At 36.0% G+C, this 14,761-nt stretch overlaps 1 protein-coding gene across 2 annotated transcripts in view; it reads left to right on the top strand.

Annotated features, from left to right (window-relative positions):
* Nucleotides 1–14,761, top strand: part of plcb1 (phospholipase C beta 1) — a 61,026-nt gene that overhangs the window by 41,574 nt on the left and 4,691 nt on the right. For both annotated transcript variants that reach the window (XM_055171445.2, XM_055171446.2), the window contains 19 exons: nucleotides 175–259; nucleotides 336–522; nucleotides 3,088–3,164; nucleotides 3,448–3,544; nucleotides 3,635–3,719; nucleotides 5,016–5,140; nucleotides 5,220–5,374; nucleotides 5,907–6,071; nucleotides 6,164–6,263; nucleotides 6,347–6,451; nucleotides 7,687–7,802; nucleotides 8,583–8,718; nucleotides 9,587–9,640; nucleotides 10,086–10,305; nucleotides 10,402–10,582; nucleotides 11,227–11,303; nucleotides 11,379–11,468; nucleotides 13,282–13,339; nucleotides 13,432–13,518. In XM_055171445.2, the coding sequence (XP_055027420.1) occupies nucleotides 175–259; nucleotides 336–522; nucleotides 3,088–3,164; nucleotides 3,448–3,544; nucleotides 3,635–3,719; nucleotides 5,016–5,140; nucleotides 5,220–5,374; nucleotides 5,907–6,071; nucleotides 6,164–6,263; nucleotides 6,347–6,451; nucleotides 7,687–7,802; nucleotides 8,583–8,718; nucleotides 9,587–9,640; nucleotides 10,086–10,305; nucleotides 10,402–10,582; nucleotides 11,227–11,303; nucleotides 11,379–11,468; nucleotides 13,282–13,339; nucleotides 13,432–13,518 (2,200 nt within the window). The remainder of the gene's footprint in view (nucleotides 1–174; nucleotides 260–335; nucleotides 523–3,087; nucleotides 3,165–3,447; nucleotides 3,545–3,634; nucleotides 3,720–5,015; nucleotides 5,141–5,219; nucleotides 5,375–5,906; nucleotides 6,072–6,163; nucleotides 6,264–6,346; nucleotides 6,452–7,686; nucleotides 7,803–8,582; nucleotides 8,719–9,586; nucleotides 9,641–10,085; nucleotides 10,306–10,401; nucleotides 10,583–11,226; nucleotides 11,304–11,378; nucleotides 11,469–13,281; nucleotides 13,340–13,431; nucleotides 13,519–14,761) is intronic.

The raw sequence follows: 14,761 nt of genomic DNA on the forward strand, positions 1-14,761 counted from the left end.
AGAATATTTGTTGAATTGAGTTTATTTTCTATCTACATTGGCAAATATTTTATGGGTGCAAGGAAAAACTAACTTAATATATTCTCTAAAAAGATAGAGAATATGTTTCATGATATTTTTAAACACTGATGTACTGAAAAGAGTTTTTGCTGTTGTGTTTTTGCTATATTTCAGTCCTAAGCAGCAAGCTAAAATGGCAGAATACTGCAGATCGATATTTGGAGACGCGCTGCTGACCGAACCCCTTGAGAAATATCCGGTGAGTTTATTATTCTCATATTCATTGACACTCTTTACAGTCTCATCGGTGTCTCATCACAGCTTCTCTTCTGTAGTTGGAGTCTGGAGTTCCTCTGCCGAGTCCTCACGAGCTCATGGGGAAAATTCTCATCAAGAACAAGAAATCTCACCCTAAACCATCAGACGGAAACACAAAGAAGAAGCTGTCTGAGCAAACGTCCAACACCAACAGTGATTCGTCCAGTGTGTTTGAACCGTCATCACCCAGTGCAGGACCTGCAGGTAATAAAACACAAAATCCTGCGGGTGGTGAATGAACGGTGCCTTGTGGGTACTCTGATAACACGGCAGAAAATCCCTTTTACTGTTCCTCACTGATGGATGGAGCAATCTTAAAAACTCAGATCAACCACGTACCTCACAATTTTCACATATATATATATATAAACCCACTCCTCTGTGATAAGATGAAAAATCATGCAATTTTATGGCTGCACAATTCATCAAAAAAACTAATCGGGATTACAATTATGAGTAAAGCGATTACATAATCGCCAAAAGCCATAATTACAGCTGTCCATTTGTACTAAGTTGATACGTTGACGTGTCCTTTGCTCATTCGTTTTGGATTTTTTTACTTACAACATACTCCCATAATTATTTTTTATTTACATGATATTTAGTTTTGGATGTTTAGAATTTACAATGCAGCTGCTTTACAGAAAGTTATAAAACACTTCAAAACTTTAACGTAAATTCTATTAATCAACAATAATAATCACAATAATAATAATAACAACTCCTTGAAAAACCAAATTGGGTCCTCGCACATCGGTGCTCAATATCAATGTGCATTTTTGTCATAATGGTGCAACCCTACACAAAATCAGGGTTCCCACAGGTCCTCGAAATCCTTGAAAGTTTGAGAATCTGGCGGGGATTCAAGGCCTTGGAAGTTTTTAAAAATATACATAAATAGATACAGGTCATTGAAAGTGATTGAATCTAAGTTTTCTGGAAAAAATCGTATTATTCCCTGTGTAGTGTAGAATAATATCATAAAAATTAGACTCTTTAAGCACATGTAATAAACTGTTCGCTTTAAGTGCTTATATCTTCTGTATGTGAATGTTGATTCATACCTTTTTTTCATAGTTGTGTTTGACACATGAAAACGTCTCGGGTTACGTATGTAACTGTTGTTCCCTGAGAAGGGAACGAGACGCTGTGTCTCCCTTGCTATACTTCCTGCATCCCTGTAACGCCGTCTTTGGCAATATTTCAGATAGCGATATACTTCCTGGCTCTCGCGTCACCCTGTCTTTGTCATAAAGCCTCACCATTGGTTGAATTTGATATACACATTCAGACGCACTTACCCCTGGAGGCGTCCCCAAAGTGTCACCGCAGTGACGCAGCGCGAGTTCCTCGAAAGGGAACTGTAACAATGTATCTTAAAAGGTAACACGATGTAACCTTGAGATGTGTCCCCACATTTACTCCTTGAATTTGAGGGTATTGGACCTGGAAAGTCCTTGAAAGGTGTTTGAATTTGTTTTAACATTGGACATGTGTTTATTATTTCTTTGTTTGCACATTATAGAGCAACTTATACATTTTATAAGCTCTTCGTGAATTTTCCACGAGTAAAAATACCCTCATACATGTATGTACACGCATACAATGGCCATTTAGCTAAGCACACTGCATTTTTTTGGATGGCGTCCAAAATCCATCGGAAAATACACGTCATAAAAGCTAACCGATCAGATTGTGACCTTATCCTTATGCGTTTAGGTTCAGTTTGTGTTAAAAATGCGTGAACGCTAAGCAGTTTGAAAAATGTTGTTGCTTTTGGTCCGGTCCAAAAGAAACGAGAGAACTGAACTACAAGTGTGAACACATCCTAAATTGTTGAAGCTTTGTATTTTACCACTTGTCATGCTTCCATGTTTTCTTCGCTTTTGTAAGTCACTTTGAATAAAAGCATCTGCTAAATTTCCAAATGTAAATATTTTATGATTTTTATTAGCAAATCGAACATTTCTACTGTAAAGAACGAATCTGCACAGCATCGCTTATCTAACACTACAGTTTATAAAATAGATATAGATTTGACTTTACCCAAATAGAACTCTGTCATCCAATCCTGCTGATATGGAGAATCAGGAGATATAAAGGACACTGTGCTATATTTATTTATTTATAAAGCATGTACTGTATTAAAACCACAGGGTTGAACTGAAGTGCAGACACACAGTTTTATTTCCTGATATATCTTTAGCTCGCCGAGCACAAATAACAAACACAGTCTATTAACTCCCACCAGTCTCTGTGAATAGCAACATGGGGAGCAGGTGACATTTCAGACGGTTTGGGTAGCAGGAGACCCTCGGCGGGTCAGAGATGTGGGCTGTGTTTCTGTCTGATGGAGGTGTTGTGGTGATGGATGCGAGGAGATTTTAACTCGGATTACTCAGCACGATCCTACATTACAGACTATTACTATTGTGTGGCTTCAGAATGACTTGAATGTTTTTTTTTCATTATTATGAAGCTTGTGCTGAAGTGAAGCTTGAACAAATGAAGTGTCATTGTAAAGAAAATAATGGCATTGAAATGTTTTATTAATGTTCTAGAGGAAACTGCATTTGGGTTTCGATCGCTTTTTTAATATTTTTTTGTTCAAACTCATGGATTTTCACATTTAAACGTCACATGACTTCCTGACAACTAAACTTAATCTCCATCTTCACATCTCATGTTATCCTGTCTGGAGTAATCACTGCACATGATTGTGATGTATGTGAATCAGATTTGATTAAAGAGTCTTTTGTTTCTGTTCAGCGTCTGCAGAGGTGGATGCAGATGAAGATGATGAGGACGAGGATGAAGACGATGACTGCAAGAAATCAATGGATGAGGTCAGAAAGCATTTACTCAGATACATTGTGTAGGCCAAAATGAGTAATTACTCAAAATTTAGCCAATTTTATATAGATATTGACCTGTGTGGCATGTAAGATTATTGCAGTACATTGGTACAGTAAATACACTAATAGTATATCATTTGTTATGCATTAGTCAAACACTACTGTAATTTTATTATTTGAAAGTGGGTGATAGTCTTGACTTTATCTTATTGTAAACATGTAAGATTTTAATGTAAATCTTTCACCTAAGTTCAATCTGTTGCTGTATTCGTAGGGAACGGCGGGGTCCGAGGCTTTCGCCACTGAAGAAATGTCCACGTTAGTTAATTACATCCAGCCCACCAAGTTTCATTCCTTTGAGATTTCCAAAAGTAAGACAATCACATGTGACCGCGTGTTAACTGAGATCCCATCAAAGTAAAGATGTCACTAAAACCTCCATACCTGTTTGTGTTTGTCAGAAACAAAACGCAGTTATCAGATGTCATCGTTTGTGGAGACAAAAGCACTGGAGCAGCTGACAAAGACCCCTGTGGAGTTTGTGGAGAATCCTTTATCTTGAATCGTACGGTAACCCACATATCTCATGATGGGAAGAGAGAGAGACGGATTCATCTATTATTTATGCAAACTTATGACCTAGATGATCAAATCTGTCAGGCTGACATAGTCCTGCACAAAAATGTCCATGCTAGCGGCTGTCAGGATTTATACAGGGCAAACACTATTAATATGACATTTAATATACACTACAACTTCTGAAGTCAAACAAAGCTTTGTGTCAGTGCATAAATGCACTCACCTAAAGGATTATTGGGAACACCTGTTCAATTTCCCATTAATGCAATGATCTAATCAACCAATCACATGGCAGTTGCTTCTATGCATGGTATGATTGTTGGTGCCAGACGGGCCAGTCTGAGTATTTCACAATCTGCTCAGTTACTGGGATTTTCACACACAACATTTCTAGGGTTTAACATCCAGCATGCGGCAGTCCTGTGAGCGTAAATAACCACTCGTTACAACCGAGGTATGCAGCAAAGCATTTGTGAAGCCACAACACGCACAACCTTGAGGTGGATGGGCTACAACAGCAGAAGACCCCACCGGGTACCACTCATCTCCACTACAAATAGAAAAAGAGGCTACAATTTGCACAAGCTCACCAAAATTGGAAAGTTGAAGACTGGAAAAATGTTGCCTGGTCTGATGAGTCTCGATTTCTGTTGAGACATTCAGATTGTAGTGTCAGAATTTGGCTTAAACAGAATAAGAACATGGATCCATCATGCCTTGTTACCACTGTGCAGGCTGGTGGTGGTGTAATGGTGTGGGGGATGTTTTCTTGGCACACTTTAGTTTCAATTGGGCATCGTTTAAATGCCACGGCCTACCTGAGCATTGTTTCTGACCATGTCCATCCCTTTATGAACACCATGTACTCAATATGGGCCAACATTTCTAAAGAATGCTTTTGTTGAATCAATGCCATGTAGAATTAAGACAGTTCTGAAGGCGAAAAGGGGTCAAACACAGTATTAGTATGGTGTTCCTAATAATCCTTTAGGTGAGTGTATAATATACTGTATAAATATACTATTGAGAATAATGGAAATTATAAAATACTTGAATGTTAAAAATAGTCTTGTGCATTATAATAAAGTTGTGTAAATGAGGGAAACATGATCATACTCGGGTTAAATGTTCTTCTTGTGCATTGGTATTCTTTTATGGTGTTAAACATGATCAAGATCATCTTACTGTGAGTTGTGCATTTCTATCAAAGTGGTTACACATCTGTTAGTTCAGTACTCTTTGACCTTAACCATGTGCATGTAGATATAACAAGTTTCAGCTGAGCAGAATTTATCCTAAAGGAACGCGTGTGGATTCCTCAAACTACATGCCTCAAGTCTTCTGGAACGCTGGCTGTCAGCTCGTAGCACTTAACTTCCAGACCATTGGTAAGCAGATGCATGGTGAAAAATTGAAGAAAAATATCGTAACATCAGTTTTAATCTCGTCTCTCTCTTTCTGTTTCAGATCTTTCCATGCAACTCAATCTGGGCATGTACGAGTACAACGGGAAAAGCGGTTACAGACTGAAGCCGGAATTCATGAGACGGCCGGATAAGAATTTTGATCCGTTTACGGAGAGCACAGTGGATGGGATCGTAGCCAATACTTTATCAGTAAAGGTTAGACGCGGTGTATCGGTCATCTGCTGCTTTAATCCAGACTCTGATCTTTATCATAGTACATATTACAGAATCGGAAAGCTCGTAAGTGGTTTCTTATGTTGCCGATTTGCTTTGAAACCCAAGTTACACTTTGGACATCAAAAATAGTTTTTGTTTAGTTAAATTGCCAATGTTCACTGCGCACATGTGTTTGGCACAAACCAGGTGAATACTTGAATGTTATCCAAGTCAACAAGTAATATTGTACAAAGGTCTGTATTGGTTTTAAACCTGACTGATTCTAGTTAAACCTAGTTTAGTTTTCTTAATGGTTTATGTGGAAGATTGTACCTCCATGTTAGTTTAATTCTGTCTAAAACAACACATAGGGTTTTGCATTATAAAGTTTGATTGGACAAAAGATATGGAGAGTGTTTTATAATGCCTCTTTATTTTGCTCTTATTTATTATTGCATCAGATCAGACGTCAATGTGGAGTCATGACTCGCTGTCTCGGTTCTTATTTATATCTTCTTGTCTTTATCAATAGATCATATCAGGACAGTTTTTGACAGATAAGAAGGTGGGTGTCTATGTGGAGATTGACATGTTTGGACTTCCAGTTGATACGAGACGTAAAGCTTTTAAGACAAAGACGTCCCAAGGCAACGCCATCAATCCTGTGTGGGACGAGGAGCCCATCGTCTTCAAAAAAGTAAAGGATATTTTTGGTGCATTAAAATAGTAAATCAATGTTTGAGCGGTATTCAGGGGAAGTAAATAATGTTGTTGTTGTTTATTTCTAAGATCGTTCTGCCCACTCTTGCGTCCCTGAGAATAGCTGTGTTTGAAGAAGGTGGAAAGTTCATCGGTCATCGTTTAATTCCCGTCTCCGCCATCAGACCAGGTAAACTAGTCTTACTTGTGCTACTTTTTGTTTTTGGTTGTCCGCATGCAAATGAGGATTTCTTGTGTCATGTTTTCTTTCAGGTTATCGTTACATTGGTCTGAGAAATGAAAAGAATCAAGCGTTGACTCTTCCAGCTTTATTTTTGTATATTGAGGTCAAGGACTATGTACCGGATACGTTTGCTGGTAAGAAATAAACAATTATCACCTTTCAGCTTCTTGAAGGTCTTCTAAAACATCTTCATTTGTTATTGTTTTATTATTTTTATTATAATTTTTTGTACGTGTACCAGCGAAATGATCTTATGTAAATAACAATATTTTCTTTTGCAAGCCTATTTTAGTCTATTTTTCATATTTACTTTCATTTCAACAAACATTTAAATTTTCAAATGTATAATTTTGTTTTATAATAAATATAATTTATCAAATATCATTTAATGATTTTTTTATTCTTTTTATTTTAAATTGCCATCTTGAATACATAATACTCTCCTTTGACTTTATGCTGAAATAATTTATTAATATAGTTATCATTCAGACTGATTTTATGTGGTATTTTTTCAGGATCACTTTAATCTTTATCACAGCAGATGATTTCGCAATGATGCTGATTTTCATTTCCATTCTTAAACTAACAGCCGAGGGCTTGTGAGACTATACCCATAATGCATCTCTTCACAATTTGCTATAGTTAAAAGGTGTTACACCACAGAGGAAAAACAACACTGACCTTCTCAAAAGCATTTCACACTTTTGTTTACACGCTGTTCCCATTTGAATGAAAGTCTTGATGTCTTCACTTAAAAAAATGATGGCTGGGTAATACAAGTGAAAGGTTAAAACAACAATATTTAAATTAAACATTGAAAATAAGGTAAACACATGAAAGATTGGATTGGATTGTGTTTTTCATATAGGCATAAGTGATACAGAAAATTTCACTCCTTTTTTTCAACCAACAAACTGCTTAGCAGTTGTCAGACTTTTGGTAAAAATGTGTGTATTAAAAATATATATATGCATACATAAACTCTTTGGCCACCAGTGTGTTTTTATGCCTTCCAGAAAATGATCTTCTTTAAATATATATATATAAAAAAGTTTTATCCTATCCTCATTTTGTCTCTTGTTATAACCTCATAAAAATGGGTTTCTTCAATAGCAATTTCATTTTTGGAAAGGACTTCAGATTCAGAGCGATCATCAAAACAATCACCAAGTTTGTACTGTTTTTGGATCAGTGGATGCTTCAGTGTTTTATAAGTTGGATAAGAGCTCCACCTAGTGGATAACTTGTTATTGGCAGTGACAGAGTTAATGTAGACATAGTTTAGCTAGCAGGATTTGTGTTTTTGCTAAATGAATCTGTTGTGTGTTTTGTTTGATTTTGACTGATATAATGTTTGTCTGGTGTACAGATGTTATTGAAGCGCTCTCCAACCCCATCAGATACGTGAACTTAATGGAGCAGAGATCCAAACAACTGGCTGCTTTGACTCTAGAAGAAGGAGAAGAAGAGAAAGACAGCAAAGAGGTGTGAAAACTTTCACATTTATGTTGGAAACGATCAGTATTTTGTGTGTCACAGGTGAAACACTGTACCTCCTTAAAGTTCACTCTTTATGTTGAGGTTGAATCTAAAATGATGTTTTTTTTTGCTTACAATGTACTTTACTACAGTACTCTGAACTAGAGGTCTTCTCTGGTCCAAAAAAATGAAGTTTTACCTGAACCTGAGGTGAACAAATATATTTTTTTGATGAACCCGAGCAACCCGACTGGACCTGAATGTATACAGCACTGACGTGTGTGCAGCCCCGCACGCACCTGTCAGACAGACATCAAGGTCAAATGTGCTAAAATATGCATTCAAAATTGATTGACAGGTCAAGCTCAATAAAAATTATAGCGCCAGCCACACAATTCTCAAGCGCTCTTGGCAAACCGAGGTGGGGTTTGGATTTGATCCACACACGCAAGATAGTTTGGGTCTTCTCTGGTCCGTTCGGCAAAAACACATTCATTTTAAATTACCCGAGACCTGAGGCCACTAAATATTATACTGGACTTGTGTCCGAGGTGCAGATTAAACTTTTAGACCCGAACCTGCTCAGGTATTTCGGATCTAAGTGGACCCGTGAAGACCTCCAGCATCACATTACTCATTCATTTACATGTGAATTATAATATGAAGTAATTTTATATTCTCCATCAGCAAAACTGCTTTTAGTCAGCCTTAAGCCAGAAGCAGAGATATTGAGAAAGTCAGAGAGATGTTCTTGTCAAGATCTAACAAAGAGTTCTTGTTCTTCAGGCTGAAAGCAGCGTTGAGCACCCTTCAGAAGTTAATACCGAGCCTCGACCCGCCCCAATAGAGAACGGCTTGAGTCACACGCCCAGCGCCGCTCCTAAACCTGCTTCTCAGATCAGCGCACAGCCACAGTCCACAGGTAATAACATCATCATGAAACTCTTTCCTCATCATGCTGACCCTATTTAAACAGACATAAATGTGTCCTGGCACTGTGTGAACACAATAACACTACAATAAAAAAATAGTTTTAATCCCCATTAAACTAAAGCAGTCTCATTAGACATGCTGTTTTGATTCTCTTGTAAATGTGACATCACACTGATTAAGCCCGCCCACAGCCACTGACTGACTGGTTAATTTTACCCTAAAGATTTTTTTAAATGTGTTTGTTAGCACAGTGGTTTTCAAACTGGGGGCCGGGAGATGGTGCCAGGGGGGCCCCAGTTTTATGACATTTTATGAAATACATTAATTTATCATGAATTCTGTGTAATTAAATCTAAAAAAATAAGGCTACTAACCAAAAGCACTATTTTTTTGTTTAATTTAATGTTTTTTTTATTAAAATTATGAGTTTTAGGACAGTTTTTTGTCACAAATTTTCTTTGGGGGGCCGCAAAGGAATGTACCTTACACAAGGGGGGCCGCACGCTGAAAAAGTTTGGGAACCACTGTGTTAGCAGATTGTAGCGCTAATGCAGCTAAAGATAATATTGTCCCAGACTGTATTCACAGGAATCAGATATAATTTTAAAGTAATTGGTAAGTGGGAGGAGCTGTAGCTCATTTCCATTTAAAGGTACAGACACGAAAACAGCGCTTTTTTGCTCCCAACCAAAAATGGGCATTTTGCTATAATAAATGTATTAAGAGCTAAAAATTCACTAGGCACACCTGAGATCTTGTAAAAATGGGCATAATATGAGCTCTAAACTCATGAGAAAAGACAGGACTGAATATTATAAAGCATAAATCTCATCTGTTGAGTTCTGTGTATGTTTCAGGCTCATTAAAGCCGGCTGTGAAGACTGAAGATCTGATTCACAGCGTTCTTACAGGTCAGTAACACTTTACATACATCTGTACATCAGCTATTGGAGAAATGTAGTCCAAATCTTTATAGCGCTTGAATATCATGGATATCATTATGAAATTGCCAGATAAATCATTCAATAAATTCCATTAAAGGAGTTTTTATACATGGACACCTGCTCTCATTATACTCTCCAACTTATCATTATGAAAATATGACTTCGTCTACAATAACTTATTTCAAGAATTAAAGCAAAAGCAAGATTATATGTTTTTGAGATCATCAGAAACATTTAGTAAACATACATGCAGTATATATATTACAGGTTATTCACAATTTAAAAATATGCAAGTACCTACAGAGAATATAATGTTTCTGTGGGAAATCGTTTTAAATTATCATCATTTTGAAGATTTCTGGTGAACAACTTGAAAAACAAATTTTGAAACATCTGTCTGTTTGTTCCTCAGAGATCGAAGCTCAGTCCATAGAGGAATTGAAGCAACAAAAGGTGTTCGTTCGGGAACAGAGACGACATTACAAAGAGATGAAGGACCTGATGAAGAAACATCACAAAAAAACCACCGAGATGATCAAAGAACACACGGCCAAATACAACGAATTCCAGCACGATTACCTGCGCAGACGCGCCGTCCTCCTGAAATCTGCCAAACGAGACGGTAAGAGGAGGTAAGGTCCATTTCTTCTCTTCTACTCCCTGTTTTCCATCACATCAAACATCGTTTGGTTTCTGTGCTAAGGCGATACGCTCGTGTCTGTCGTCAGGTGTTTGTCGTCCAGTCCAGAACACGGACCTTCGTTCTTCGAGCAGGAGGTGGCCAATCTGGATCAGGAGAACCGACAGAAACTTTCTGAACTGAAAGAGCAACAACAACAGCAGCTACTGAACCTCCGTCAGGAACAATATTACAGTGAAAAATACCTGAAGAAAGAGCACATCAAACAGGTCTAACTCCTAGAATGATGTATTGCTTGATTTTACCTATAGTCTTAAAGGTGCAGTGTGTAGATTTTAGTGGCATCTGCTGGTAAGGTGGTGAATTGCACCCCTCCCTTTCGAACACGTAGAGAAGCTACGGTAGCCGTCACAGGACAAACATGTCATCGTCTGAGACAACATAGTGACAGACACGCTCTGTATAACTTATATATAATATAAGTTTGTCCATTTAGGGCTACTGTAGAAACATGATGGTGCAAAATGGCAGCTTCCATGTAAGGGGACTTGTGGTGTATGTAGATGAAAATGTCTCATTCTAAGATAATAAAAACAACCATGTGTTTAGTGGTGTACAAAGACCTTACAAAATGAACTTTATTATCTAAATTATATTGCATTGCTGTCAAAAGATTCTTCTAAAATTTACACACTGCACCTTTAATACAATTTTGTGTATTCCCATACTAAGATGCGATTTGATGACATTGCAGTCTGTCCATCTATACAAATTCAGGGATTGAAACTCCCGTTGGACACTTTGAAAGTTTTTAATGAGGAATAAGACAAGATATCGGGAGTTTCCTCTGGTGTTGAGCTTTATTGGGCAGAAGTTGTGATGATTTATTTATGAATCACTGCTGTATTCGTAGGTTATTGAGAAGCTCACCGTCATTGCAGAAGAAGGTCAAAGCAACCAGATGAAGAAGCTGAAGGAACTGTGTGAAAAGTGAGTTGATTACAAACATCACAAGCATCTTCATTGAGATGTTCGTGACCTGATTGTAACATCTGTCTTTTACAGAGAGAAGAAAGAACTGAAGAAGAAAATGGACAAGAAGAGACAAGAGAAGCTGAACGAAGCCAAAACTAAAGAGAAACATCTGACAGAAGAGTAAGAATTCAAAACACACAGATGAGGGATTTAATACACCAAAACCACATCAGAAGAGTTTCATCAAACTTTCATGCTGCCTTTATAAAATTATTTATAAAAAAAAGTTTATACAGCATTGATATTTTAGCGTAAGAAATACAGAAATACAGAATATATGTGACCTGTGTTGGCAAAATGAGTCGCAATGCGCACCATCTTATTTTGAGCAACAGACAAAAGAAGTATAAATGTAAAAATATAAAAGTGTTTTTTTATCAAAATAAGTAAATTATGCCCTCATCTAGCAATCTAAATGCTCTAAATAGTCATTAAACATCTAAAATTATCTTTTATTTGTATGTTTTCTCAGAGGTGTACCGTTCTAAATGCTTAATCTAATTTAAAGATGCTTCTCTGACATTTTGGTTTTGGTTTTAAAACATGCAGGAATTAGTAAAATAAAATAAAGTGCAGGACTTGCTTGATGTTAAAATAATTATTAACTCTTTCCCCGCCATTGACGAGTTATCTCGTCAATTAAGAGAAAACATTTGCATAAAAAACGTGTTTCTGAGTTTTTATGGTTATCTGTAATACAGCGATTATCCAAAAGATGTCACACCCACCCAATATATGAATAAACTGAAGCCAAAATGTTATTTACTAATTTTAAACTCTGTGTATGTTTTGATAATCCTGAATCTGATCTCTAACAAAACTCCTTCACAAAAATGCAATTATTTCAGCTTTTTGCAAAAAAAAAAATTTATTAAAGAAAAATACCCTTATTTAAGAGTTTAAAAGCAGAGAAAAAATATTGATAGGATTAAAAGTCGTTTTCATGTTTTGTTTGTTTGTTTGTTTTGTTTTGTTTTTTAAAGCAAAGGGTTTGTTCTTTCATTTGATATATTTGTATGTTTATATATTTGTAGAAGAATTTTTTCCTGGAAGGCATTTTGTGAAACTTTTTTGAAAATCACAAAAAATGCTGGCGGGCAACTTTTCAAAAAAAAAAAAAAAAAATGGCTGGCAGGAATGAGTTAAGAGAGATAAGACATAAAAATGATTTTCTTCACGCTGACTGACATAATTCATAATCTGTTATGTCTTAAGTCAATGTTTGGTTAACTGTTGAGAAAATGATCTGATGTGTAAGATTATATTAAATCCTTACATTACAGTAGATCCTAAAGCTGTCTCAATGTCAATTAAACAAAAAAAGAAAACACATATTTTTTGCTCTAGCCAAATCTATTAGTTTAACCAGTGATGTGGATTTTAAGATATGGATGCTATGATTTTGTTTTTGAACCTTAAAAAATCTTTAACTGGATTTTTCTCAAAATTAACTTTGCTGACTCTGTCAACTTCAAACTGGTGTAGCTCTGTCATTTTTTGTCAGATTCAAACAAATCATACATTGTCTATAAAAAACTTTAAAACAATGTCGAAATATAAATAACTAATTTTAAAAAATGTGCTCATTTCGACTCATTTTGCCAGCACGGGTTACAAATAGAAAGATAAGTGCTTTTCTAAATGATTATAGTTTAACACAGAATTAGGGACTTGAGTCATCTACTGTAAACGTCTTTGTCTGCTGTAGACCAAACTTTCATAACTTCAGATCAAACTGAGATCTTTTCATTGATGTTATATAAGAAATGGGAAGAATTGTACATAAAGTGAACTCTAGATGGCAGTAAAACACTGTTAAACCATCTCAACACTACAACAGTCTGTCCTGACGTGACGTCACATCATCTGTCTCTCTGTCTGTATATAATGTGAAAGAATTTGTGTTGACGTGTTTTTTATTATTATTTTTTAGAGAGAAACTGGAAATCAACAGGTCGTATGTCAATGAAGTGGTTCAGCATATTAAGAGGGTAAAAGAGTTTCTTCATTTAGTGTCTGCTTAAAGTAAATAAGATTATTATGATGTCACTCATTATCATTTATTTCTCTTTTCTATCATCAGTTGGAAGATGCCCAAACCAAAAGACATGAAAAGCTGATAGAGACTCACAAGAGCATTCTGCAACAAATACTAGATGAAAAACCCAAGGTATGAGTTCAATGTGTCTTACTAAAAGTGGTCATGGTAATACTGTTTTACAGTAGATATGTAGCCTACCATAAATATGTGCCATGTAAAGAAAATGATACAATCTCATATTGTCTCTGTATTATGGTAGCATCCAGATCCTCTTTCCAATGAAAGAGTTTTTTTTTACAGCAATGACGGAGTTATTGTCAGCCCAATAGAGCTGCAGCAGAAATGACTGAATGTAATAAACTTGATGAAAGTTTTAAGACTTAAGACGTTTAAAAGATAAGATTGTATATTAGCACTACATATGAATCAAATCACTTTGTGCATCAATGCGTTTAGTGGATTATTTCTCATTAAATTAGTAGATTTAGGGGATGTTAGTAGAAAACTGATCCGGCTAGGACAGGCTGAGGAAATGTTAGCAACACATAACAAACCACAAACAGCCTTTTAATGGTAAATTTCATTTTCTTAATGCAGATTCATCCATTATTTTGTAATTAGAGAGGCTATTAAACGCAATGGTGGTACATAGTGCATACTGTATGCATAAAACATATGGCTGAAGTGTTTTTGGCACTGTAATTCTGCTGGTTATGAAATTAAATGCAATAATTTAATTGATTAATAAAATGCATATATTAGTACATTCAGGGATTCATAATAATTAAAAGTGATGAAGATGGCATTTCCCATCAGATGTTCAAGAAGAAAACTGCACTGAGCCAGGGGTATCATTATAATTTACAATAAATTAAACGTGCCTTATTAGTCTTTTTTAAATCTTACTTTTTTGTATATTTATAAATCAAACAGGTATGAGATATATACACAGCACACAGTCAATACATTACATTATAAACATGCATAAACATTATAAGCTTACATACTACAAAGTGTGATCCATTTTAAAGCTTTAAAGATGTTGTAGGCAGCATAAAACATTAACAAGGCTCATACCAACAGCTGGCCACACTAATCGTTCTATATTAGGGGATTTTATTTGTCAAAAAAACATTGTTGATGTCACTACATAAAAATACTACCTACACATATTGGTTATAATAGCTGGTTGGTAGATGTTTACTATTTTTGGCAAAACCTCTGTTGCAACCTCCATTTACCTGAATAAAAATATTTTTACTTTGAAAATGATGCGCTGTCACATTAACATCAGCTGTTCATTAACATAAGACTCTGTCTACGTTCATTTACACTGCAGTGCAACGCCTGAGTTCCCAAACTAAAACAGGGT

The sequence above is a fragment of the Misgurnus anguillicaudatus genome, chromosome 7 (genome assembly GCF_027580225.2).
Source record: "Misgurnus anguillicaudatus chromosome 7, ASM2758022v2, whole genome shotgun sequence".
Classification (NCBI taxonomy): domain Eukaryota; kingdom Metazoa; phylum Chordata; class Actinopteri; order Cypriniformes; family Cobitidae; genus Misgurnus; species Misgurnus anguillicaudatus.